At 43.0% G+C, this 27,495-nt stretch overlaps 1 protein-coding gene across 1 annotated transcript in view; it reads right to left on the bottom strand.

The window, feature by feature from the left end:
• sorl1 (sortilin-related receptor, L(DLR class) A repeats containing) overlaps positions 1–27,495 on the bottom strand; it is a 116,635-nt gene that overhangs the window by 44,986 nt on the left and 44,154 nt on the right. Inside the window, exons 6-8 of the mRNA XM_034700863.1 lie at positions 18,657–18,837; positions 1,269–1,370; positions 317–486 (exon numbers count right to left, since the gene is read on the bottom strand). Of these exons, the coding sequence (XP_034556754.1) occupies positions 317–486; positions 1,269–1,370; positions 18,657–18,837 (453 nt within the window). The remainder of the gene's footprint in view (positions 1–316; positions 487–1,268; positions 1,371–18,656; positions 18,838–27,495) is intronic.

The following is a 27,495-nucleotide window of genomic DNA, read 5'->3' on the forward strand; positions in this document are numbered from 1 at the left end:
TCTTTGGTTTGCATTGTTTCAAACTTTTGAGGAGGATTGTTTATGCTTAGTTAAAAAAATATGGATTATCTTGATCCCAGCAGAGTGATGCATTCAGGGTCTATTTTAGGAACAGGAAGGTTTCTGCGTTCCCAGTGAGCACCAAGCAGCTGAAAATACACGAGGGGCCTGAGTTTAAAAGTGTGGACTGTATTTTTATACTTTCTTGAAATATAATCCTCAAAATGTTCTCTATGAAAGTGTGTGTGTGTGTGTGTGTGTGTGTGTGTGTGTGTGTGTGTGTGTGCGTGTGTGCGTGTGTGTGTATGTGTCTCACCGTATCAGTGTGTTGCTGCCAGAGCCTTCAGGACTGTAGTACAGGACGTTCTCCAGCGACAGAGAGAAGGACAGACCCTGTGTGTCTGAGATGTACAGGTGTGTGACATTGTTCAGGTGGTTCACACACACAAACACCTGGTCCTCTGAAGCGTCCGCTATGTAGTACTCCTGTTAGTGAAAGAGAGGAGAGAGAGAGAGAGAGAGAGAGTGTGTTTTTTACTTGCAGTGATGATAAATGCCTGGACGGGATGTGAGAAGACATCACAGCTGAAACTTGGACGGGTACTCTGCGGTGTGGTATAGGTGGTTCTTCCAGCAGAACCAAGAAGTCGATCATTTGAAATATTTTTAGAAAGAAGAAGAAGCACGATGTTCGGATGCAGCTCTCTGATCTGAAGACATCCACAGAGAGCTGAAATAACCGGGAGGATGGGAACTCTGACTCAGCTCTGACTGCAGAGAGATCAAAACACCTGATTCATACTGGATCATGAGAATCATTGATGGGGTCACATTTACATCTTATTAATCTGCATGAACCAATCTTCTTGTGTCTATGTTTTACATACAAAGTCAGTGTTGACCTCCACACCCTGCAGAACTCATGTGTTCACTCTCAAACAGCAGAAGAAGACAGAGGCAGCAATGTGACCTAGTTGCATCATTTTTCTAACTCCTGACCTGAACTGGAAATGTATCTCATGGTGTGAAGAATCATGTAAGAGATCATGAGTCACAGCGTCACAACTGAGGCATTTAAACACCTTTGCATTGTCATATTTCTGCACAACACTCTTCTGAAATTAGCTTTAGCTACAAAAACACTTCATCAGTCGAGCTCAACTCACCACACTTCAATGATTGGTGAATATGCATGCCTTATTTATCACTTAGGATGTCATAAACTCTATTTCTGAGTTATCACTGCAGCACATGTAAGAGACACTCACTGTGATTGGATGCCGGGTCATGAACTGAGCAGATTTCATTGGCTGGCGGTTGTAGGAGACCCAGAGCTGAACAGATGAAGGATCATGGCTGCCAAACAGTTTCTGGAGAGAAAACAGAGACAGTTCAATCAGACACTCATCAGTTATGTCAAACACTTCACAAGTAGCCAACACGGGGACTTCTCTCTGCAGCTCTAACCTGGAAACCACAAAACAGGCCTCATGAAAACCTCCAAAACAAATGTGAAAAGTCTTTTATTAAAGACTCCCAGGGGACGCTGATGAACCCGACGTCTGGACGGAGCTGTCCTCACATCAGAGGTTAAAGACCAGAGACTTCAATTACACACACTCTAATGATGATGTTTTTCTGTCCTGATATTCCAGCTGCACCGAGCCCGACAGCTGAGTCAGAAAACATTAAATGTCCAGACTTAAAAGACTCCCAGTGGGGGACGGTAAGAGAGAGAGAGAAAGAGAGAGAGAGAGAGAGAGAGAGAGAGAGAGAGAGAGAGAGAGAGAGAGAGAGAGAGAGAGAGAGAGAGAGAGAGAGAGAGACTCAGAGGACACGTCTTCATTGTCATTACAAATGCATTAGAAGTCCTGCTGCTGGAGGGAGCAGGACTATGATCTTTTATGAATTACAAGCGGGTGCAGACCAGACATAGCGAGCATATCCAGCATATCTCATGTCTGTGTATGTGGTAGAGTGTGTGTGTGTGTGTGTGTGTGTGTGTGTGTGTGTGTGTGTGTGTGTGTGTGTGTGTGTGTGTGTGTGTGTGTGTGTGTGTGTGTGTGTGTGTGTGTGTGTGTGTGTGTGTGAAGGAGAAACAGTGATCAGATTCCCGGGGATATACTGGAGATTTTCAGATGAGTGACTCATAGTTTCTTTTGAAGGATGACACACACACACACACACACACACACACACACACACACACACACACACACACACACACACACACACACACACACACACACACACACACACACACACACACACACACACACACACACACACACACACCGAGAGGACACTCAGAGTGAGTCGTGCACGGACTTTACTTTTCCTATCACTTTTTATTTTGATGGAATTTGGAAAAATATAACAAAACACTTCCTATTGACGTTTTGGAAGGTGTTTTTACAAATGTTTGTCTGGTTCTATGAACTTTGACCGATCAGAGAAGTCTTGTGTTGGTTATGAAACCACCTCAATTCAAAGTTTACTCTAAATAATCCTCAGAATCAAACCAGGCAACTTGCAAAATTAACTATTGTTATTTATTTGCAATGACTTCTGGTGTTGCAAACTGTCGAGGCTTTATTTCTGAGATTCTTTTTTTTTAAATCAAAACTTCTTATTTTTTTTATAAAAACTACAAAGACTGTACATTGTTGTACTGGTGTTTTGGTTTAAACAGCGACCCTGTTAACTGGAGACTCTCAGCCGGATGCATCCCTCATAAACGTCTTTAGACCATCATTAAATATCTGATGAGGATATTTTAAAATCTTAATAAGAACTAAACTAGTTTGCATTCCCAGGAACTCCCTCTGTGTTTCAACAGCTGTGTAAACTCCACAAACACTGACACGTTCAGCTGAAGGTCTCCAGTTTACAGGGTCACTTTTAAAACCGGAACACCGGGAGAGACGCATTCACGGTGGGCTGAGAGAAGACTACTGTTACAAGCTGCTAAATCAAGAGAATCACAGCTTCTTCTTTTGAAAAGTACACACACATACAAAAAAGATAGAAGATGTGTGTGATGTTATTGTGGACTGCGGGCGGAATAAAAACACTGCGGTTAATCTACCAATCAGACACGTTCAGCATTGCAAGCCCCGCCCCCTGAAAGTCCCACGACCTTTGAAAAGTACTACCCCCCTAGCAGGGGCTTTTTAGGGGGAAGATTATCTATCCCTGAACTAAATTTAGACCCTGGGTCCTCGTAGTTCACGGGTAAAGTTCCTCCAGTCAATAAACGCCTTATCTGCAGACTCTGGGATCCTGAGTTTAGCTGTGTAAATAGATTGTGCTTGTTTTCAAGAGTTTTCTGAGTGCTTCCTCACTTTCAGAGTCGTCTGTTTAAAAGACGAGTGAATGAGTCACTTTGGAACATCCCTAGACATCCCTAAGTTTGATCTAAGTCTATATTCTCCATCCACATGAAATGAAGTTTTATCTGAATCCAGAAAGAGAGAGAATCTATCTGCTTTTATCTCTCCGCCTGTCACAGCTCTTCTCTGAACTCCTAATTACACACTTTCACAGTTTTCAAACACTCTCCCTTTTTCCATTTCCGTCTCATCCCTCAACCTCACTGTTGATTTGTTTTGTGATGTTGTTCTGCTGTTTAACAGAGAGCCGAGCTGCTTCATTATTTCACTGTGAATTAATTCAGACCTCCCCGTTCGAGGCTTCGACACCAACATCCTCCAAAGAGAGAGAGGGAGATAAAACGAGATAGTGAGAACAGAAAAGAAGAGAAACAAGAAAAGGCCATCGGGGAGTTCAGCAGAGGGGAGTCAGGAGGGAGGAGCGGGCGGTTAGCGGGCGGCTGTAGAAAGCTGGAAATGAAGACGAAGACGGAGAGAGCTACACATCTTCAAAATCCTCAATTCATTTAAATAACATCTCGACTGATGAATGATGAGTGCATGTTTGAAGAATGATGGCATTTTTAAGATCATTACATCTGATCATGAGGTTTAAAATCTTTCTAATCGCATTTTGAAGCTTAGAAAATGTAACTTCCTCAAAGAGGAGTTGAAACATCCTGCACACACAACCAGGAAGTGACGTTATAAGTCGTGAAGTCAAGTGTCAAATTGAAATGTAAGAAGATCTCTCGTCATCTCATGTCTGTTAGTGTGCGTGCGTGCGTGCGTGCGTGCGTGCGTGCGTGCGTGCGTGCGTGCGTGCGTGCGTGCGTGCGTGCGTGCGTGCGTGCGTGCGTGCGTGCGTGCGTGCTTGCGTGCGTGCGTGCTTGCAGGCCTGTGTGTGTCCCCTGGAAGGATTTCTCTCCATCCTTGAGTGCCCGAGCATCCCCCTCGTCTCCAGCAGAGCGTTTCAGCCTTTACCATTCACTCTATTGATTTATCTAGCGGTGCCCACATGGACGGAGCGGTGTGATGTGAAAGCAAAGCAGCAGAAACACTGAGACAAAGGAAGAGAGCAGAGATGCAGAGTGAGGAAGTAATGGAGGTGTCGCAGAGATAATGTTAAACACACAGAGAGGTGTAGTAGGGAGAGAAGTGTTTCTGATCAGGATCTTTTTCTTTCCACTAAAAAAAGGTGATTTTTTAACGACAGGTCAGGAGCTGAGTTTGTTGTAATTGAGGTTTCTGTCAGTTGACTTTAAGAGTCGAGGAGGAAAGAAGCAGGATCACATCTACCTTGTGTTTTGAAATGTAAGCGGTATGGCACTTTTATATTTTTCCACCCTGACCACAGATTGCACCGCGACTGTAAGTGAGCCGCACATTCCTCGCTGCACTCATGTTCACCCGAGCTGATCCTCTCTGAACTCTCAAATCCCTGAAATGAGCAGTGGTGTTCAGGCCTTGGATCAACTAGGCCTGGGTGGCAAACTCTCTCAACTATAACAGATTTGCATGAAATGCAGAATTTGACCTAACAATGAACAATGCAAAATGAAGTCAGAGGAAGAAAGTATGAAATGCATTCGAGCTTAGAGCCTTCTCATTACTGAGTGATGCAAAAGAGCTTCATTTTGTTCAGCTTGAAGGTTGTTTTTACAGCAAATTCTTATTAATCAGCACAAACCTAAATCTGATATTCCTCTTTGTCAGCTTTAGTTTGTTGGAAGAAACAGAGCAGTCATCCTCAGTGTTATACATTTTTAGACGAGAGTTTTGACCCTTTTAGACTTATTTTTTTTCTCTCTGTACACCTTGGAGAAGAAGAGGAAGTTGTGCAAGAATCCTCCACTCTGCTCCGAAAGTTTACCTTCATTTAAAAAAAAACAAAAACATTTTTGTTCTCATTCAACTTGCAGAGAAAAGATCTGACATCTGACTTTCCACCAGATCAGCTGCAGTCCGGCTCCGTGCTCTCTCATCCTTTAACACTCACCGGTTGTGTTTTCAGAACGCAGCTTGGAGCAGGACCGCCGGACAGCTGGAGTCATGTGATCGAAGTTTTCCCTGCCGTAATCACTGAATCAAGGATTCTCCTCCTCCTCTCCTCATCCATGTTGTCTTTCTGGTCCTCTGAAAACCTCTGACCTGTTGACTCCAGGCCTGGCTCCGCTCATCATGACGGTTTGTTGTTGTAGTTAAGTGAAATACGATCTGGTGATAACACAGAGTGTTTGATTCTGAAAATTAACCGGATGTTTTCATTTTGTTTTGGTGAAACCTGACTTCCTGTCCCGCTCCATCTGCTCTGTTGAGATTGATGCGTCGTGCTCCGGCATCCAGCAAAAATAGAAGTCTAGTGTATCTGATCCGGAGGGCTCCGACCTGCTGGATCAGAGATGCAGTCGGAACGCAACGGAGCGGATCCAGTGGAAGTTAACACATTGACTAGAATAGAAACCGATCAGATCCGGTGCTGTGAATGATCGGAGACAGACTGGACACTGATCTGCTGGAATTTGGTCATGAGCACTTAAGCTTGGTGTCGGGAGTTCCACAGGGCACAATCCTGGGTCCCCTTTTCTTCTGCTTTTATAAAAAGGATGGTCAGTCCTGTCTAAAGCCTAAATCTCAGGGGGTTTGGTTGAGTTGTAGTCTCACTGTTGGATGCAGGATGCAAACTCAATACTGCAAAAACAGATACTGAACAGGCTGATACTGCTGCAACATAATCCTTTGGGGTAATCAAACTATGTCAAATAAAGAGCTTGTTTTTACTGCTAACAGGTTCGGATTCTAAAATAAAGAGCATGGCATGTTTGCAGACGCCCCTCTGTGTTTTTATGAAACCTAAACAGCAGTTATGTTGCTCTCCTTAAAGCCACCAGACTGCTGAAGACAAACATTTGACCTTACAGAGCAGAGCAGTTTCGGGTTTACTGCTTCGGGTATTTGTTGTGTGACACAGAGTTGTCTTTCAGGTTATATCCCTATCTAAAGCTAATCTAAAATGCCGGTTCCTCAAGTAAAAACAAGGCCAATCTCACTCCCACACTATCTGGCATTTCAGGCAAACAAGTGTCTGTTCTTCAGGATGTTTATTAGCTTTGATATTTCCTTGTAACCCGCTAAGCCGTACAGTGAGAGCTCGCCTCCCACATAGCAAACAGCTGCAAGGTGACATTTGTTAATGACTGGCCAGGAGGAAGAGCGCATGTTCACAGTTACTGTTTTTTTTTAAAAAGGCTGACATTTTGTTATGTGGAGAGAGGTAGCCGCACCGACACCAAAACAAGCTGGAAATGTCACAGGCCAAATCCTCCAGGGGCAAAGAGCCTTCTGCTGAACAGTTGAGCCCTCTCAGACCTTTATGTGCTTCACAGTTTACGCAGCGAGGCCCCCGGTCTGCTCTGTGCCAGCCGATATCTCAGGGATCATCTGTTACATATTCATGACCTACTCTCTGGCCTCATGCACCAAAGGAAATGCTGTTTTTCAGACTGTAATACAGCATGAAGGCAACACATCTTTTCTGTTAGATCTCTGTTCAAGAGGAGCTCACAAAAGGGCCCTCAGTGTGTCTTTCTTGTGGCGGCAATGTAAGGGTCTTTACAAAGAATACATGGTGAACAGTTTCCTACAACATTAGCACATCAGACCAGATGTTTGCTGCAACAGAAGTCTAAAATCTAACTTTAAGTCCATGCACTCCATGTTTTATGATTCAAGACTGACATCCACTGACACGTCGAGTCGTCATGAGTCTACCAGAGTTTCAAAGTGAAACATCAAAGTGAACTCGTTGCCTGATGCTTGAATTTGTAGAAATGTGCATGAGGCAGCGAGCACACGTCATCTCTCCTCTTTGATTTCTCTTCACCTTCACAGAACAAAGGTTTGATATTTTTGGTTTAATGACCAAAAAGGAAATAATGTATATCATCAGCATCCTCTCCATCTGCAGCTTTGTTTGTAGAAGAAGCTGTGATTAACCCACGCTATTCTCTGAGCGTCCAGAGGCAGACTTAATGAGAGGAGGATGAACACAGTGGAGCATTTAGTTGGTAAAGATCCAGATATTTAGCTATAGCAGAGAGGGGGGGAGAGGCTGGACTTTGATGTAGCTGGAGCTTTATATGTGGGAGTGGATCCACAGCGTGCATCTCAAAGTCTCAGCTCAGAGAGTAACAGGAGGGAGGGGGAGGACTCTGCTGCTCATGTTGGCTTTATCGATGGTAATAAAGGTCGAAGCACTCGTATTGACAGGTGTCTGTTTCTCTCTCTCTCCCATCAGTGCAGCAGGTTGCAAAAGGCATGTGAGTGATTTGTAATTGAAATGTGATTCCAGGGCAGTTTTTACAGACAGGTAAATATTCTTACTGATTTAAAACTATTTGTATCTTTCAAAATTTAACTTCACAAAAGCTTTGTTGGGAAATAATCATTATTACCATAAATACCATTAAGAATTATTTTCATTTCAATTTAATCTTAATTTATTTTGATAAAATAAAAATGTATTTAAATTATTTTATTTTAATATCATTTTCAAAAAAAGTTTTTTTTAATATATATGCTGGTATTCATCTGATTTTGTTTTATTGATTTTATTGTAACAATTTCATTGTATTTTATTTTATAAGAAATGTTTTAAATTATATTATTACTTGTTCTGGTATTCATCAGATTTTGTTTTATTGATTTTATTGTAACAATTTTATTTTTATTTTAATAAAAAATATTTTTAATTATTTTATTGTATTATTAATAAAAAAGTTATATACTATTATTATTATTATTATTTATTCTGGTATTCATCTGATCATGTTTTATTGATTTTATTTTTATTCTCATAAATATATTTTAAAATATTTTACTGCATTATTATTTAAAAAAACATATTATGATTATTTATTCTGGTATTTATTTAATTTTTCAGATATTATTATAATAATTTTATTTTTAGGTATCTCATATTATCTTCCTCTCACTCATGCTAACTCAATACTGTTGGTGCTGCATGCTTTCTGCCACTCAGAGGTTATGACAGCAGTGACTCCACCCACCATGCCGTCACATGCACCCCCTCAGAGATTTCCTGTAAGACAATAACCTCACTCACATTTCTGCATTTTTGTTGACTCTCTTTCTTTTATTTCCTCGACCACAGAAAAGCTGCAGAATCAACTTTTAACGTGAGAACACGAAGCTCTTAACGACAGCTTACCTCTCCTGGGAATTTCCTGTGAAATACCGAAACACAGAAGAGGACAGTGCCAGGAATTCTTCGCTGTCTGATTGAACTGGTTCTCTTTTTCTTTTTTTGAGGAACTGCAAGTAAACAAAACCTCAGAAGCCACTTTAAAGCTTGCTGCACTGTGATGGGAGGACTCATTCCTCCTGCAATCCTCACTTCCTGTTTTCTCCGTCTGTCTGTCTGCCTCAGACTTTGCAGAGAATCTGTGATCTAATGAGGGAGAATATGGCAAACAGATAACTGGGACGGGCCTTATCGACACCCCCATTACATCTTCTAAGCCAGTTATCTTTCCCGGGTCTGTCTCTGTGTGGGAGAAAGGCTGGGGTCTTTAAGGTCTGATTAACACTCGGTTCCTCAGGATCCCTATTGTTAGATAAAACTCTCCATTTCTGGCTCCTTAATTAGCTTAAGCAGCTTGGTGCAGCCAAAAGCACTTGTGATATTCCATTATTCTAATCCTATTAGTGCGAGAGCAAAGACAGAAGAGCAGCAAGAGTAACTGTGACTCCACCAGAAGAAGCATTCTTTTTATAGCTAATGAACACGGCAGAGAATAAAGATAACTCTGCGAGCAGCGTGCAGAAAGTGGCTAATGGAGCTGATGCTGTGTGACAGGTTGCTCTGGATCTGTTTCAGTCTTTTCATGCACGGTCTTTCTGCAGGCTGTCAGGTCTGTTAGACTGGTCTCATCAGCTCTGGGGGTCAGACTCCGAGCTCGGGTCACTCACAGGTCAGTCACAACACCTGCAGGCCAGACATGGTGTCTAACACAGAGGCTCTCTCTTTCACTGTCAACTGAACTCAACAAGGTGTCAGACTGATCCTCACAACAAACTACTCCTCATGTTCAATCAGCCAGACTTTATTCTTTAAATCTAAAGTTCTTACAAAAACCTGCACGTCCACGTCGGTCTCCTCTCCATCTGTCATGTGACTGCTGCTAATGGATGAAGCTAAGGCTGCAGATTTCCAGCACTGATATACCATCACAACAACTCTTTTTTATTTATGAAGCTTTATCTTTCTTGTTATTTACGTTAAAAGATATGAACTGAATGCTTCATATAACTGTAATTGAACCAGGAGTAAGGACTGTTTTTGCAGACCATGTGCGCTCTCATTTCTTGTGCTGCAGAGAGAATACAGTTGTTGTATTAATGACTTAACAATCAAACTATTTGAACACAAATCCTATTTTTTTTCAAAACTTTAAAAGTTTGGAGCTTAAATAACATAACCTCATATCTACAAACATGTTGGTTCAAGTTTGAAACACCTAGGACCTGTGAGTGTGCTTATATTTGGGACGTATTGAGAGTGGGGATTAGTGCTGGAGGATTTGCAGGTGTATTAACTTCACTGATAAGTCTGTGAATCATCAGTGACCCCATGATAAATACTACTGTGATTTTCAACATTACGCAATATATTTAGTAATGAAGTACCATATTGCATACATCGCAATTCATGCAAGTTTGTGACACTTTTTGGACCTCACATTTTGTCCATAAAAGGTGACCTGGAGCTGTCAGACACTCATCATGCACATCCTTAAAACTTTGCAGAAGTAAAAAACAGAGACGCATTGATGGAGAACTGGAATGCAAAACACCAAATTTGCATTCCAATCGGAGCGTTTGCATTTGTGTTCTCCATTAAAGAGTCTGTGTTTTTTCCTTTTGCAAAGTCTTTAGGACGTGTAGTTTGTCCGAAACCCCCTGGCCACCTTTGTGGACAAAGTGTGAGGTCCAAAAACTGTAATAAATTGGGATGAATGTATGAATGATGTATGCATTATGGTGTTGCAGTACTGTAAATGTTCAAAATCACAGTGATATTTTTTCGTGGGGTCACTGCGTCCATCCATCCATTAAAGCTGGGGTTGGTGATCAGATTTAGATCCACTTTTTGTTATACTGGTTAAAATGATCTTTATGTCCTGATGGTAATCAATACATAATGTGTTCTTAAAAAAGAGTGTAAATAGCTGCTATCTACAGCCAGAGTAAACCTGGGAAAACACCAACCAATCAGCCTTTTTTGGGACCCAAAATTTTAAACCATTCAAATCCCGTCCTGCCATTCTGCCCGCCTCCTGCGCGTACATTTCCCCGGCGTGCACTCTGAGTCCCCGTCTCCTGCCTCTGCTTCCCCTGACTCTACTGACTGCCCCTCTCGCTCGACCTCCGGCCTGTCCCCTCTGACCCGATGAGGTGTTTTGCTCAGGACTGTAGTCCGGATCAGAGTCTAAAAAGCTCTCACCACGGGGGCTCTGACAAGCAGAAGAATGAATGACATTTACTAAGTCCTACAGAAAATGTAGATGTACTGCAGCGTCTGTCCGGACGCTGTAGTGATGACGAGCCGATTCATGAACACGTTGAGTTTTAATAACCGGTCACTGTCGGCCGTGATCACGCCAACCAACAAAACAACAATCAATGTTTGAATGAATGAAGAACTTCTCCTCTTGTCTCTCCTCTCTCCAGCTCACACACTCTACACCTCTCCTGATGCCTTCACTGACTGTCAACACTGTAGGAATTAAGAACATCTACACTGAACAGGTTTAACAAACAGTAGAGCTGTTACAGTGTTATATATGTGTTATAACTTTTCTCCTGATATCGTGTCACTGGTACAACTGGATAATGCTAGCATGACAGTTGTGAGTACTAACAGCAGCCATGTTTGTTTGTGTTTTTAACTTTCACTATGAGAATGTTTTGGTGAGGACCGGTTTTGAATCAGTCACCATCATATGGTCGCAAGTCAGCGACGCTCGTGCATGTGAGCAGGGGGGGGGGGGTTAGACGGAGTCCTGAGGAAATGCTACATTCAAATTCATGCTAGTTTTCCGAGACTGCCAACCCCAGCTTTAACTTGACCGCTTATACCGTTAGGGGTCACGGGGGGCTGGAGCCTATCCCAGGCAGAAGGCAGGGTACACCCTGGACAGGTCGCCAACCCATCACAGGGCTAACATAGAGAGACAGACAACCATTCACTCATGGGCAATTTAGAGTGATCAATCAACCTGGTGAGCATGTTTTTGGACTGTAGGAGGAAGCCGGAGTACCTGGAGAGAACCCACGCATGCACGGGGAGAACATGCAAACTCCACACAGAGAGGCACCTGCCTGGCCGGGGATTCGAACCGGGAACCTTCTACCAGTGCTACCCACTGCACCACCGTGCTGACACCACACTGTTGAGTCACAACCCTATAAATAAAGTTAATACTCCACACATCCCCCAACTGATGTTTGTTCCCATCTTCAACATGCCCCCAAAATTAACCCACTTACCAGTCACAGGTAATACATCATTAGACAGGTTGATGGATATGTGGTACTACCATGATTAAAGTTTTGAAAATAAATCATGATTTGGGTTCAAATTGTCCAGAAATCTCCTGGTCACTGTAAGAAAGGACAGCTAAGATCAGAACCTGTGTTATCTGACAGGAAATATCTATTCATCTCACCTCAGTCATTTCAGTTTAATCACAATTAAGAGTCATGCACACAGACTGACCAACACTGTGATACAACCTGTAATCAAGACTGCTCCAAACTGAGCTGTCTTTATTCCAGTCTAATCCGGATTCACTGCATGATCGACTGTGCTAATACAGGAATAGTTCATCCAGGTGTGACCTGCTGAAGTCAGGAATAGATGGTGAGACAGCAGCCGTACGTCATCTGTCACATAATGAGCCGTTAGTGTCATATTTGAAACCCTCAAACTTTCATACGGCTGTGTTAGAGAAAAACTTCCCACACCTGTGTTCCAGTGTGTTTAACATTCAGCAGAGCCAACGCTGAGGGCTGAAAGTCTTTGCACAAGAGGTGATGATGGTTCGTGTTACTTCTCAGCGGCTCTAACTCGGGAGGCAGCTTTGACAACCTCAGAGTGTCTCCTGTTTGCTGGATGAACGCTGCATTCTTCAGGTATATTTGCATGGATATATAACCATGCAAAGTATCATCATGATCCTGTGCTGTTCGGATTTTCCTCCCACCTCTTCTATCTGGACACAACTGGATGTATTTCTGCACGTTGTTTGGAAACACTTCAGAGCAGCCGGCTTTAGAGGACAGTTTGCAGACACTCATCAGAAACCTCTCTCATCTTCCTTTTATTCCATCTCTCTGATCCGTTCAGTCGACATTAAACTCTCTCTGAGCTCATCAGGATATCCGTGACGTTCAGAGTTCCCCCTGACTCTTCTCATCGTGCTGCTGCAGCTCTGATGGATTGTTCTAGAAATGAGTGTCTCTGAGGGAACACCGCAGAAAGAAAAATCCAAACAAAGCGGCCGAGAGTTGGCAGAAATACTTTGCAGTCTTATTGCCGCTCTGACTTTTCCGTGTCAGGGAGCCCCTGATGGATCCGTTTTAGGTCACGGACTAATTTGAGGAGGTTTTGTTCTCCGATCTACATTTTTAGGTTTGCAATGATTCAGCACGGCAGAACTTTGTGTTCTGTGGGAGCAGAGACTTTGATTAAACGAGAGCACACCAAATCTAATGCTGAGGAAGTAGTCGCTCTTTAAGTATTTGTTTCAGAAATCAGAGGTGGAGGGGAATCAGGCGGGATGAAATGTAGCCTGTTGCAGCAGCTTAGAGTAATCTCCTAAATTAGGCTGCAAAGTCCACAAAAACCTCAAGTTAAGACGAGTTACTCTTTTACTGAAGCTCTTTAAATGTTCTGTTACTCCAAAATGATACAAGAATCATCTTAACCACTCTCACATCACGTCTACATTTATCATACATCAAATAAAGTCAGGTTTCCATCTCTGCTTATAAAAATTGAACAACAATCCACGCCAAAGCAATGAACCCAGACTGAATCAAGAGTAATCAGGTGCATTAAGTGAAACAAAGACTTCTGATTGGATGAAAACTAGGGCCAGGTTAAAAGAACACTGACATCAAGTCCTGAAACTGGAACACTTACAAACCAGTAGTGTTTTCACTCGTCTGCAAAAACTTTAATATCAAGATAGGTAAATTTGTCATTTCTGCAAGAAGGTTCCTGGTTCAAATCTCCGGCCATGCAGGACCTTTCTGTTCCAGTTTGCATGCATAGGTTCTCTCCAGGTAATCCAGTGCTCATCCGGTTGATTAGTGACTATTAACTGCAGGTGTGAGCATGTGCATGAATGATTGTCGGTCTCTACATGTTAGCTCTGCGATAAGCTGGCGATCTTTCCAAGGTGTACCCCACCTCTCGCCCCTGACAGCTGGGACAGGCTCCAACCCCTCTGCAATCCAAAATAGGAAGATATTGACGCAAACAAGAGGAAATATTGTTGCATTAACAAACTGTAAATGCAGTTTTTCCAGACATGCAAGGCATTTTATTTTGCGCAAATCCTCACGTGCACGAATTTTGTATTTCACATTTCCTGAGTGAGATTACGTTCTAAGTTCTACTCCTTAGCTCCTTCAAACATGAACCCTTTCTCGATCATTTCAGGACAATCAATTATTTCCTGGATTGCCTTTTCCACATGAACCTCACAGCTGGAAGTAATCTGTGTCAGGCATGCTCTTTTAGTTTAAAACAGTCTGTTTGGTTCAAGTGAAGGGGAATCATGAGTAGAGCGAGCAGGAGGAGATGTTGAGGACGTTTCCACAAAAACCTCTTAACTGCAGATGTGAGCATGTGCATGAATGATTGTCGATCTCTACATGGTAGCCCTGCGATAAGCTGGCGATCTTTCCAAGGTGTACCCCGTCTCTCGCCCCCTGACAGCTGGGACAGGCTCCAACCCCTCTGCAATCCAAAATAGGAAGATATTGACGCAAACAAGAGGAAATATTGTTGCATTAACATACTGTAAATGCAGTTTTTCCAGACATGCAAGGCATTTTATTTTGTGCAAATCCTCACGTGCATCGAATTTTGTATTTCACATTTCCTGAGTGAGATTACGTTCTACGTTCTACTCGTTAGCTCCTTCAAACATGAACCATTTATCGATCATTTCAGGACAATCAATTATTTCCTGGATTGCCTTTTCCCCATAAACCTCACAGCTGGAAGTAATCTGTGTCAGGCATGCTCTTTCAGTTTAAAACAGTCTGTTTGGTTCAAGTGAAGGGGAATCATGAGTAGAGCGAGCAGGAGGAGATGTTGAGGACGTTTCAAAAACACAAACACGACGGAAAACTTAACGGCAACAACTTCTGTGAGCAGTAAAGCTGCTAAACATCAATCAACCAACCGACTCGCTTTCCATGAACTTTCCAGATCGACTCACACAGACGTTTTCCTCGATCGGCTTGAAGGAAGACGTCTGTGTGTAGCTCCCCTCGATGAACTTTCAACAGTGTGTGTGTGTGTGTGTGTGTGTGTGTGTGTGCGTGCGTGCGTGCGTGCGTGCGTGCGTGCGTGCGTGCGTGCGTGCGTGCGTGCGTGCGTGTGTGTGAGAAAGGAGCTTTAGGCTGCAGAGCTAGATATCTCACTGCTTAAGTCACAGAGTGAAAGAGAAGCTGATCCTGTAGCTTCAGGTTAGCTCAGCTGTTAAAGCTGGAGCCCCACAGAGGATACAGTCCTCGACACACCGGGTGTAGCATCGATTCCTGGTTTCTGCAGAATTTAGTCTCCTTCTCTCTCCAACTGTCCGTTTAAATAGCCCTGAAAAAAATATCTAACAGCTCAAAAAGAAGAGTTGTTGCTCTATGTGACAACTCTAAACTGTGACTGAGGGATTGAGACTGATGCGTAGTTCCAGGTCAGACTTTAAAGAAGGTCTTCATCTCTGCTTCAGACGCTGCTCACACTCTTTTCTCCCCGTGTCGTTTCCCTTCTTCCTCCGCGGTCGACAAACCACGCTCAGCAGCTGTTTGCCTCCCAACACTTTGAGGTTAAACTCTGTGTTTTATGGGACCACATAAGTAATTGGAAATGAGGATTTACTCATTAGCTTTAACCACATTAGCCACTGGGATTTATTAAGGCTGCTCTATATAGCTCTGACTTCATTAGCCCGGCGTTAAACACCGCCTGCGTGCTGTGTAAACAGTAAACTGCACCACATGCAAACTGCACTAACAGATGACAACACACTCAGAGTATACATAGATCATTATCCCTCTCTGGGTGATCTGATGTGCAGATAGCAGAGCAGAAGCTTTAGTGGATTCTTTAAGTTAAATCAGGCTTATTAATGGAGTATTGTTATATATTATCATAACACAGAGGGACGTCGATGTTCTGCACAGATGACAAGAACTGAAAATCCAAAGTGAAGCCTGAAAGCAACACGCACGGAGCAGACTCCTCTATCAGGAAGTGTCTTTGAGGCACGTTCAGCATCATGACGGTCGCCATATTGCATTCTGGATCTAGATCTGATCACAGCTGTGTATTTATCAGACTACAAAGGTCAAGAAAGGTATGGGGACTGTAGGGGACAGAAAAAATGTGCATGTATGACCTGATTCTGTTTTTTGTTTTATAACTTTTCTTCCTTTAAAAACTGTGCTCCAGCATTTAGACAGCCAGTGGGAATCTTGATTCTTAAAGCTGGGGTTGGCAGTCTCGGAAAACTAGCATGAATTTGAATGTAGCATGTCCTCATGACTCCGTCTAACCCCTCCCCTCCTTCCTCAGAGCTCCTCCAAAACGACGCTCCCCCCGGCTCACATGCACGACCGCCGCTGACTTGCGACCATATGATGGTGACTGATTCAAAACGGGTCCTCACCAAAACATTCTCATAGTGAAAGTTAAAAACACAAACAAACATGGCTGCTGTTAGTACTCACAACTGTCATTCTAGCATTATCCAGTTGTACTGGTGACACGATATCAGGAGAAAAGTTATAACACATATAAAACTGTAACAACTCTCCTATTTGTTAAACGTGTTCAGTGTAAATGCTCTTAATTCCTACAGTGTTGACAGTCAGTGAAGGCATCAGGAGAGGTGTAGAGTGTGTGAGCTGGAGAGAGGAGAGACAAGAGGAGAAGTTTTTCATTCATTCAAACATTGATTGTTGTTTTGTGATTGGTTGTCGTGATCACGGCCAACAGTGACCAGTTATTAAAACTAAACGTGTTCACGAATCGGCTCGTCATCCCTACAGCGTCCAGACGGACGCTACAGTACATCTACATTTCTGTAGGATTTAGTAAATGGCATTCATTCTTTTACTTGTCAGAGCCCCGTGGTGAGAGCTTTTTAGACTGATCCGGACTACAGTCCTGAGCAAAGCACCTCATCGGGTCAGAGGGGACAGGCAAGAGGTGGAGCGAGAGGGGCAGTCAGTAGAGTCAGGGGAAGCAGAGGCAGGAGACGGGGACTCAGAGTGCACGCCGGGGAAATGAAGGCGCAGGAGGCGGGCAGAACGACAGGACGGGATTTGAATGGTTTAACATTTTGGCATCCAAAAAAGGCTGATTGGTTGGTGTTTTCCCAGGTTTACTCCGGCTGTAGATAGCAGCTTTTTTTCACTGTTTTTTAAGAACACATTATGTATGGATTGCCATCAAGACATAAAGATCATTTTAACCAGTATAACAAAAAGTGGATCCAAATCTGATTACCAACCCCAGCTTTAAGACAGACAAAAATAAATCATAGCACGAGTATTGGTGAGAACACACGGGTGAATTTCTTTGGATAAAAACTGGAGCAGAAGACTCTTTGGACTGTCTGTTGGTGCAATAAACGGCACAACAAGACGTCTTATTTTTCTGATATTTGAATGAAGAAAGAGGATCCAACAACAACAGAAACAGCAGAGGTTAACAGAGGTATATTATGCCTTCTTTCAGGCTTTATTCTGTCCCTCTGGTACCTCTGTTCTAACGTTACATGAGTCACAGCTCCAATAAATCACTATTTTTCTCACACTGAGTATCAGAAAACCCTCATTTCGTTTTAGCTACTGTCTCTTTAAGGCCCCCCCTGTCCCACAAACCCCCTTTCCTCTGATTGGCTAGCACTCCAGGGGCCTGTCAGGGGCGGAGCTATGGGTAGACAGATTCCTTCCATGCTTATGTGATGACCTCATCACTTCAGGAAGTCTTGTGAAGATCTCGTGATATTTTAAGATCGGTCACTCAAAATGCCACACCCCTTTTTATACATACATTGAATCAAAATATAAACAGGTGAGTTTTATAATTATATAAATTATTAAAACGAATATGTTGGGTGTTTTTAATATGGGGCTCAATAAGGATCAACTCTCTTTTGGAGTCAGCCTCCAGTGGACACTTGAGGTACTGCAGTTTTTGGCATTTCATGCGACTTCATTGGTTCACCCTGAAGGTGGCTTCCTGTAATTCCTCTCTGTCCCTGCTGACTTTAAGTACAGCCACATGCATTAACTGCGTATCATGAACCATCTGATATCAATTATCAGATCAGAGCGATCCCTCACAGCTCCTCTCTCTCTGTACAGTCCACTGTTTCTGAAGCTACAGGCCGCCGTCAGCCCACGCCAAAGCCGACCGGGGACACGGGAGAAAAGCAAAATCTGTCGCAGGCCGCCTGTGAACCGCGGAGGAGATCCAAACTCTCCTCTCCATCTGCTCGGCTGTCTGTTTGTCTGCCGCCTGATTGAGGCTTTCTCTGCACAAACACTTGAGACTAAATGTGACAAACACACGGAGCTTCATGTGACTGCAGGCCAAATATTGATCCAACGTCTGTTCCACTCGCAGCATTATGCTGAGGTGGGAAAATGGCTGCTCTCTCGCCTGCTGTAGAACAATGTCAGCTTTCAAAAATGCATGTTGGTGCACAGCAGGAGCAGAGCGATTGAGTTAGTAGACAACGTTTTCATGTACAGGAGCTCAGTAGTCTTTAAATAACCTCTTCATGTGAGGAGAGCTGCAGACAGAAGTACAATATCACTCTCTGCTTTTCTTAAAACTTTATCTCTTAAAGGTGACATTTTAAAATACCTTGCACTTTATTTGAACAATCCTGATTCTAAGCTAACAAAGTCTAAAAAACATTAAACACAAAACGAGGGCGGTATCTGTTCTCTTACCCGCGTGGTAGTGGCGAACATGTACTTCTCCCTCAGCTGGAAGCTGTCGACCTGCTCCAGGATCACCCGGCGGTTCAGCTCGCTCTGGAAGAAGTCGGTGCTGCTCATGATGGTGGAGACGCCCTGAGGCTCGTGTCTCTGGACCAGGACTGTCGTGGGGGGGTCGTACGGCTCCACACCCCTGAGGTGGAGGAGAGGAGAGCGTGAGGAGGAGAAGGATGACATTTTACAGGCTTTACAGAAGCTGAGGCAGTGTTGAAGAAGGTGCATTTAGATCAAGAGTTCCGGGGTCTTCTTGCCCCCAGAACTACTTTACCCTGAATTTAAAGGTTCAGGGTAGATTGTGTAAATCAGGCCAGTGATGTATGCAGAAAAAAAAGTAAATGCACTACACTTCCAGGCCAGTAGAGGGCAGTAAAACAAAGAGGAATGCCATTCATCACAGATGACACCATAGAAGCAGACGGATAGGCAGGTATCATTATGATCAACACAACAGTTAGCCTGTTAGCATGAAGAGACTCAGCTGGCGCTGTTTTAGATGGTGCTATATTTCATCACAGATGGATTCACTTAATCAACACGTGAGAGGAGATAAGCGCGAGTAGCAAAGACGTTTCAACACGGCTTTAAAATCCTTTTGAACTCAAAAAGCCGTGGCAGAGATCGGCCGGTGTTTTGGTTTAAACAGCGACCCTGTTAACTGGAGACTCTCAGCCGGATGCATCCCTCATAAACGTCTTTAGACGATCATTAAATATCTGATGAGGATATTTTGAAATCTTAATAAAATCTAAACTACTTTGCATTCCCAGGAACTCCCTCTGTGTTTCAACAGCGGTGTACACTCCACAAACACTGACACGTTCAGCTGACGGGTCTCCAGTTTACAGGGTCACTTTTAAAACCGTAACACCGGGAGAGACGCATTCACGGTGGGCTGAGAGAAGACTACTGTTACAAGCTGCTAAATCAAGAGAATCACAGCTTCTTCTTTTGAAAAGTACACACACATACAAAAAAGATAGAACAAATAAAAACTAATGAAAGAAAGAGAAATCAAGTGAATCACAGATGTGTGTGATGTCATTGTGGACGACGGGCGGAATAAAAACACTGCGGTTATTCTACCAATCAGACACGTTCAGCATTGCAGGCCCTGCCCACCAAAAGTCCAGGGACCTTTGAAAAGTACTACCACCCTAGCAAGGGCTTTTTAGGGGGAGATTAACTACCCCTGAACTAAATTCAGACCCTGGGTCCACTGGTCGAAATCCACATAGTTCAGGGGTAAAGTTCCTCCGACCTTTGCATATCTCTACTCAGTACTATCCTTGCATGAACAGGGATTTTAGTGGTTTCTTAATGGAGGACAAGGAAGACTACATAAAAATTTTAACACCCCCTCCTCCTCCAACTAGTTCACTTAGACCTACTTTCAACATCAAAGGGGAAATCCTTTTCTATCTCCTCTCTTCAAGGGCCTTCAGTTTACATCTCACTGCTAACATGACGCTGTTTTTATGCTGTATTTTCTTAGTTTACCTGTGTTTGCAAAATATTGTTGAAATGAGCTTTAATTAAAAGAAGAATCAGAGGTTTGAACGGTATAATTTCTAAAGACAAGCAGCTTCAGGATGCAGAGAAGGGGATGCCGATGAGCTTACTGTTAAAACACTTCAAACATTAGAAATTCCCAACGACTCTCCCGAGTAAACAAAGTGGTTTGAGGGTCAGTGAGTTCAAACGCCGTGATGAAACCATCGACCGTCCTGTACAGACGAGGTTAATCAACATGTTAAAGTAATACCAGTTAACAAGCTAACACATCATCCTTGTCCTAGACTCTGAAACTCTCTCCTCCCGTAAAGGTCAGTTCCATCTAGACAGGCGGCTAATTGGCAGCGGTGCAAAGGTTTGAAAGTTCATCAGAGCTCAATAAACAGAAATGATGCTGTTTTAAATGCTAATGTTTCGCAGCCCGAGGTGTTTGTTCACTTCTCATTAGCACGCTGTGAAATAAAGCGTCTCCCTCTCTGGTTTCAGAGTGGGAACGTGTTAGCAGAGTATAATCACAGGGTGTCAGAGCACTGAGGTTTAACGCGATCTCACTGGGGCTGCAGGGCGATGTGCTGACATCCTGTGTCACGCTGCGTGGACTCACACGTGGGATACTTCAGGTGTGTTTCATTTCTATCCTGCATGTTGCCTGACTCAGTTTGAGCTGTTGGATGTCTTCTCTCAATAAAATCATCCACAAGATCTTAAAAGTTCTGACTCCTTCATAAAGAGAGTGCATAAAAACTTTAAAGACTATTTCATTGTCCATGCCTTCATCTTGTCAAGATTGGATTTTTGCAATGCCCTTTATTCTGGTTTATCTCATACTCCTGTTCACCGCCTTCAATTAACTCAACATGCAGCCGCCTGATTAATCACTGGTTCACGAAAATCAGATCACATAACTCCAATTCTGGCTTCCTGTTAAATTCTGCATTGATTTCAAAATTTTGTTCCTAACTTACAAAGCTCTACACAATCTGGCTCCCCAGTACATCACAGACCTTCTCACTCGGTCTAAGCCTGCCCGCCCTCTCAGATCAGCCCACATGGGCTTGTTGGTGGTTCCCAGAGCCTGGTTGAAGTCCAAGGGCTTTCAGGCTTTTTCAGTCCGGGCTCCTAAACTATGGAACGACCTACCAGATGAAATAAGGCGTGCTACTTCTGTATGTAATTTTTAATCTCTTCTAAACATGTTAGTCTGCTCTTGACATCTTATTATGGAGTTCTTTTATTTTTATTTGAATGTATTTATTATTGTTGTTGTTGTTGTTGTTATTTTATTTTTATTTTCTTTGTTTATTTTTGTGTCTTTCTTTAAAGCACTTTGTAACTGATTAGAAAAGTGATATAGAAATAAAGATTATCACTGTTATTATTATTATTATTATTATTATATTATTATTATTATTGTTGTTGTTATTTTTTTATTATTTAATATTTTTATATATTTATTTTATTTTATTTTATGTGTTTGCATGTCTTTCTGTGAAGCACTTTGTAACTCTGTTTAGAAAAGTGTTATAGAAATAAAGATTATTATTATTATTATTATTATTTCTCCTGAGATGCATTTAACAGAAATTGACCAAACATCTTCAGGGATGTCAGCCTGATGCTTATATTCTGAATTGTGCGTGCGGACTCTTCTGTTGCTCCATCTACAGTCTCTGAGTTATTTTTTCTCTCCCTGAGCTGAAGCAGAGGATCCTTCATGTGTCAGATTGTGCAGGAGCAACATTTCAAAACAATAAATGCAAGCGCGTTAAAAAGAGAGCGTCAGTGTCCGATGTGAAAAAAATATCCGCCTGTGTGTCAACCTTGAAAAGCTGCAGTGGAACTATTTGTGTCCTCGAGTGTACAGCGAGGCTGTTCCGACGCGGTGGCACGGAGAGTCAGCCCGGATGAATGGAGGAGGTTCACTGCGTCTTATCGTCTGCCTTCTAAATCAGTGTGTTTTCCTGCAGAGTCTGGAGGGCTGAACAGAGGGAGCAGTGTGTCCCGGACGGACTCGGCCTCTGTGGCATTCTTTCAGAGGTTCCTGTTAAGCTGATGGACGCAGTCTGGGCTGAGAGTGCACAGAAGGCCATTCGCAGTCTGTCTCCGTGCCTTTCCTTTGAGTTCAGCTCTGCACACTCCAACACTTCCTAAACACCGTCCTCCTCCCGCCCTGTCTCTCTCTTCCTGTTTGTCGTTGAATAAGATTTTCTCTGCAACATTTTGAAAATAAAAGCATCCTCTGCAGGATTCACTGCAAAAACACACAAACTACTTACCCTATATGTCTTTGCACATCGAAACTGCTGACACTTCATTGCATGCATACGGCTGATCTAAAGCTACTTTCACATTGATATTCTTCTAAAATCTGTCATCCTTACTTCATTTTACTAACACACTGAACTCCACTTTGGCTTTTCCCTGCCTGCTCTGATGCTACACACTGCCCCCATCCTCCCCCCATCACGCCTCTGTTACTCCGGATCAGTGGTGGAACAACTCTGCCCCACCATTGTGCCTCAGTGCGTCATGCTCTGCAGCATCCTGCATTGAACTGCTGATCTGTGAAAGCCTTAAGTAACTTTGAATTTATGAATTACATGCTATTGCATTCACATCCAACATGTTAGCTGCTCTTTTTGTATAAAGAAAAATGTGACTTGCAACATCTCTCCTTGGTATCCGTCTCAATGCATTTAAAAGAAGCCTCTGCAGCGTTTGTTTTACGTCTGTAATCCATACCAGAAAGGGGATTGTACTTCTCTTTGTATACACAAAGGATTTGAGCACTCAGTCGGAGCTCTGAGATCAGAAGATTAGGAGTTTGGTGGGGGATCGACCCGTCAGATTGGGTTTTTAACGCATCCAGTAGCAAAAGCCTTTAGACCGATCTGCAGCACAACAGAACCCCCCTTTTGCTGAAGCCAGAACAAACAGGATTAGACCCAAATTGGATGGAGCCGCAGGGGGCCTGGAGGGGGAGTCTGGGTTGAGATCAATCTTTATTTGTGCTGCTGTTGTCCTCGGATAATTTGCAGTTTCTCTTGCAGGGTGCAGGGCTGTGGAGGAGGGGGGCTTTAACAGACTTCATCAGATACTGGCTGACCGCTGGATGCCATCAGAGGTTCAATTATCAGGAATTCTATGAATATACAAATAAAACTACTCTGTTGATGCTGAGGACAGTGGCAGCAGGAGCTAAAAATCACAGCTGGCAGAGTTATATCACTTAACTACTTAGCAAGTCACAAAAAGATTCAAAGACTGTAGTGGAAGTCACTGCATTAAAAACAGACATGGCTCTGTAGTGGGAGTCTGCATTAAAAACAGACATGACTCTGTAGTGGAAGTCACTGCATTAAAACAGACATGACTCTGTAGTGGAAGTCACTGCATTAAAAACAGACATGACTCTGTAGTGGAAGTCACTGCATTAAAACAGACATAACTCTGTAGTGGAACTCACTGCATTAAAAACAGACATGACTCTGTAGTGGAAGTCACTGCATTAAAACAGACATGACTCTGTAGTGGAAGTCACTGCATTAAAACAGACATGACTGTAGTGGAAGTCACTGCATTAAAAACAGACATGGCTCTGTAGTGGAAGTCACTGCATTAAAACAGACATGACTCTGTAGTGGAAGTCACTGCATTAAAAACAGACATGACTCTGTAGTGGAAGTCACTGCATTAAAAACAGACATGACTCTGTAGTGGAAGTCACTGCATTAAAACAGACATGACTCTGTAGTGGAAGTCACTGCATTAAAAACAGACATGACTGCAGTGGAAATCACTGCATTAAAAACAGACATGACTTTGTAGTGGAAGTCACTGCATTAAAAACAGACATGACTCTGCAGTGGAAGTCACTGCATTAAAAACAGACATGACTCTGTAGTGGAAGTCACTGCATTAAAAACAGACATGACTGTAGTGGAAGTCACTGCATTAAAAACAGACATGACTCTGTAGTGGAAGTCACTGCATTAAAAACAGACATGACTGTAGTGGAAGTCACTGCATTAAAAACAGACATGACTGTAGTGGAAGTCACTGCATTAAAAACAGACATGACTGTAGTGGAAGTCACTGCATTAAACACAGACATGACTCAGTAGTGGAAGTCACAACATTAAAAACAGACATGACTCTATAGTAGAAGTCATTGCATTAAAAACAGACATGACTTTGTAGTGGAAGTCACTGCATTAAAAACAGACATGACTCTGCAGTGGAATTCACTGCATTAAAAACAGACATGACTCTGTAGTGGAAGTCACTGCATTAAAAACAGACATGACTCTGTAGTGAAAGTCACTGCATTAAAAACAGACATGACTCTGTAGTGGAAGTCACTGTATTAAAAACAGACATGACTCTGTAGTGGAAGTTGCTGCATCCACAAACGCAAGTTAAAACTGAACCATGCAAAGAGGAAACTAAATATAAACCTGATCTAGAACCACAGAGACTTCTCTGGACCTGAGCCCGTCTAAGATGGACTGAGGGGAAGTGGATGAATGGTCTATGGCCTATGGCCTATTCATGGTCTGATGAATCAAAATCTGACATTCTTTTTGGAAATCATGGACGCTGTGTCCTCCGCTCTAAAGAGGAGACGGACCATCCGGCTTGTTATCAGCTCACAGCTCAAAGCCAGCGTCCCTGATGGTATGGGGATCATAAGAGTCCATGGCATGGGTAGCTTACACATCATTGAAGGCTCTACATTCAACACGTATTACAACAGCGTGGCTCTGTAGTAGAGGAGTCCAGGTGCTAAACTGGCCTGCCTGCAGTTGAGTTTGTATTTTAATATGAGTTTCAGTCCTCAGTTTGAACGAAACCGATCCCCTTGAGCTTCATTTACTCAGAATGAGGAAGTGTTGAGTTTTGAGTATTAAATTTGTCTTTCTCTGAATAAAAATGCTCCTTGTTTTCCAGATTTACTGAATCAGCATCTGCATCATGTGCCTTTCAATTCTACAATCCATTCAACATGACCCTGGTAAGGTGAGGAAGTGTGTGTGCAGGCCTGCTACGTGTGATATCTTGTAACATGTTCAGAGAGCAAAGAAAGCTGCAGCTCCATTCATCTGTTCAGGAGATTCAGACTATTTAACTCATCTTTAAAACTCTTTAATCCACCTGCAGACCTCATCGTGGTCTGAGAGTTGATCAGAGCCGTTTCCTGCACTCTAAAGCCGGCCTTTATTTAAATCTAAAGCAGCAGACTGAGACCGCTGAAGTATTTGGCACAAAGGAGATCTGCAATCACTGCTTTCATTGTGTGGCTGTTGGCAGCACTGCTTCTACTTTTACTACTTTAACACCAAAGCTTTTACTAGCTTTTGTCAAACTGGGTTAGAGCGGTATATGAATCAATTATTTTGATTCAAAGCAGGAGAAAGTGTTTCTTCAGTTCAGGAGCTGAACGGCATTTTTGTCTCGTTTCCAAAACTAACATTTATCCTTTTGTGAACTCCAGGGGCGACTTCCATCGAGTGTGGACAGAAATCTATACGCTGCGTGCATGAACTGGATACAGAATGTGACACATAAATATGTTAGAAAACATCCTGTTAAGATTCAGAGCAGGAGTTTGAATGCATCTCAGAAGTCTCAATAAAGGTGTGGAGAGTGCAAGATGTACAGTCATGGCCAAAAGTTTTGAGAATGACACAAATATTACATTTTCACAAAGTCTGCTGTTTCAGTTTTTATAATGGCAATTTGCATATACTCCAGAATGTTATGAGGAGTGATCAGCTCAACTGCAATTAATTGCAAAGTCCCTCTTTGCCTTGAAAATGAACTTTATCACCAAAAACACATTTCCACTGCATTTCAGCCCTGCCACAAAAGGACCAGCTAACATCATTTCAATGACACAGGTGTCACACACATTAACATAGCTGTGGGTGTTGATGAGGACAAGGCTGGCAATCAATCTGTCATGATTGAGTGACTGGACACTTTAAAAGGAAGATGGTGCATGACACCATTGTTCCTCATCTGTTAGCCATGGTTACCTGCAAGGAAACACGTGCAGCCATCATTGCATTGCACAAAAAGGGCCTAACAGGGAAGTTTATAGCAGCGAGTAAGATTGCACCTCAGTCAACCGTCTATCCAATTATCAAGAACTTCAAGGAGAGAGGTTCAATTGTTGCCAAACAGGCTCCAGGGCGCCCAAGAAAGTCCAGCAAGCGCCAGGACTGTCTCCTGAAGGTGTTACAGCTGCGGGATCGGGCCACCACCAGTGCAGAGCTTGCTCAGGAATGGCAGCAGGCAGGTGTGAGTGCATCTGCACGCACAGTGAGGCGAAGACTTTTGGAGGAAGGCCTGGTGTCAAGGAGGGCAGCAAAGAAGCCACTTCTCTCCAGTAAAAACATCAGGGACAGACTGATATTCTGCAGAAGGTACAGGGACTGGACTGCTGAGGACTGGGGTAAAGTCATTTTCTCTGATGAATCCCCTTTCCCATTGTTTGGGGCATCTGGAGGAAGGCTTGTTCGGAGAAGACGAGGTGAGCGCTACCATCAGTCCTGTCTCTTGCCAACAGTGAAGCATCCTGAGACCATTCATGTGTGGGGTTGCTTTTCGGTCAAGGGAGTGGGCTCTCTCACAATCTTGCCTAAAAACACAGCCATGAATAAAGAATGGTACCAGAACGTCCTCCGAGAGCAACTTCTCCCAACCATCCAAGGGCAGTTTGGTGATGAAGAATGCCTTTTCCAGCATGATGGAGCACCTTGCCATAAAGCAAAAGTCATAACAAAATGGCTCGGGGAACAAAACATTAAGATTTTGGGCCCTTGGCCAGGAAACTCTCCAGATCTTAATCCCATTGAGAACTTGAGGTCAATCCTCAAGAGGCGGGTGGACAATCAAAAACCCACAAATTCTGACAAACTCCAAGCATTGATTATGCAAGAATGGACTGCCATCAGTCAGGATTTGGTCCAGAAGTTGATTGACAGCATGCCAGGGAGAATTGCAGAGGTCTTGAAAAAGAAGGGTCAACACTGCAAATATTGACTTATTGCATGAATTCTGTGTAATTCTCAATAAAAGCTTTTGATACTTATGAAATGCTTCTATTTGTATTTCATTATACCATAGAAACATCGGACAAAAACACCTAAAAACACTGAAGCAGCAGACTTTGTGAAAATGTAATATTTGTGTCATTCTCAAAACTTTTGGCCATGACTGTAGAATATGTAGCTTTAAGGAGACAGGGCAGGACCAAGCTGACTTTAAAGAACAA

The sequence above is a fragment of the Notolabrus celidotus genome, chromosome 14 (genome assembly GCF_009762535.1).
Source record: "Notolabrus celidotus isolate fNotCel1 chromosome 14, fNotCel1.pri, whole genome shotgun sequence".
Taxonomy (NCBI): domain Eukaryota; kingdom Metazoa; phylum Chordata; class Actinopteri; order Labriformes; family Labridae; genus Notolabrus; species Notolabrus celidotus.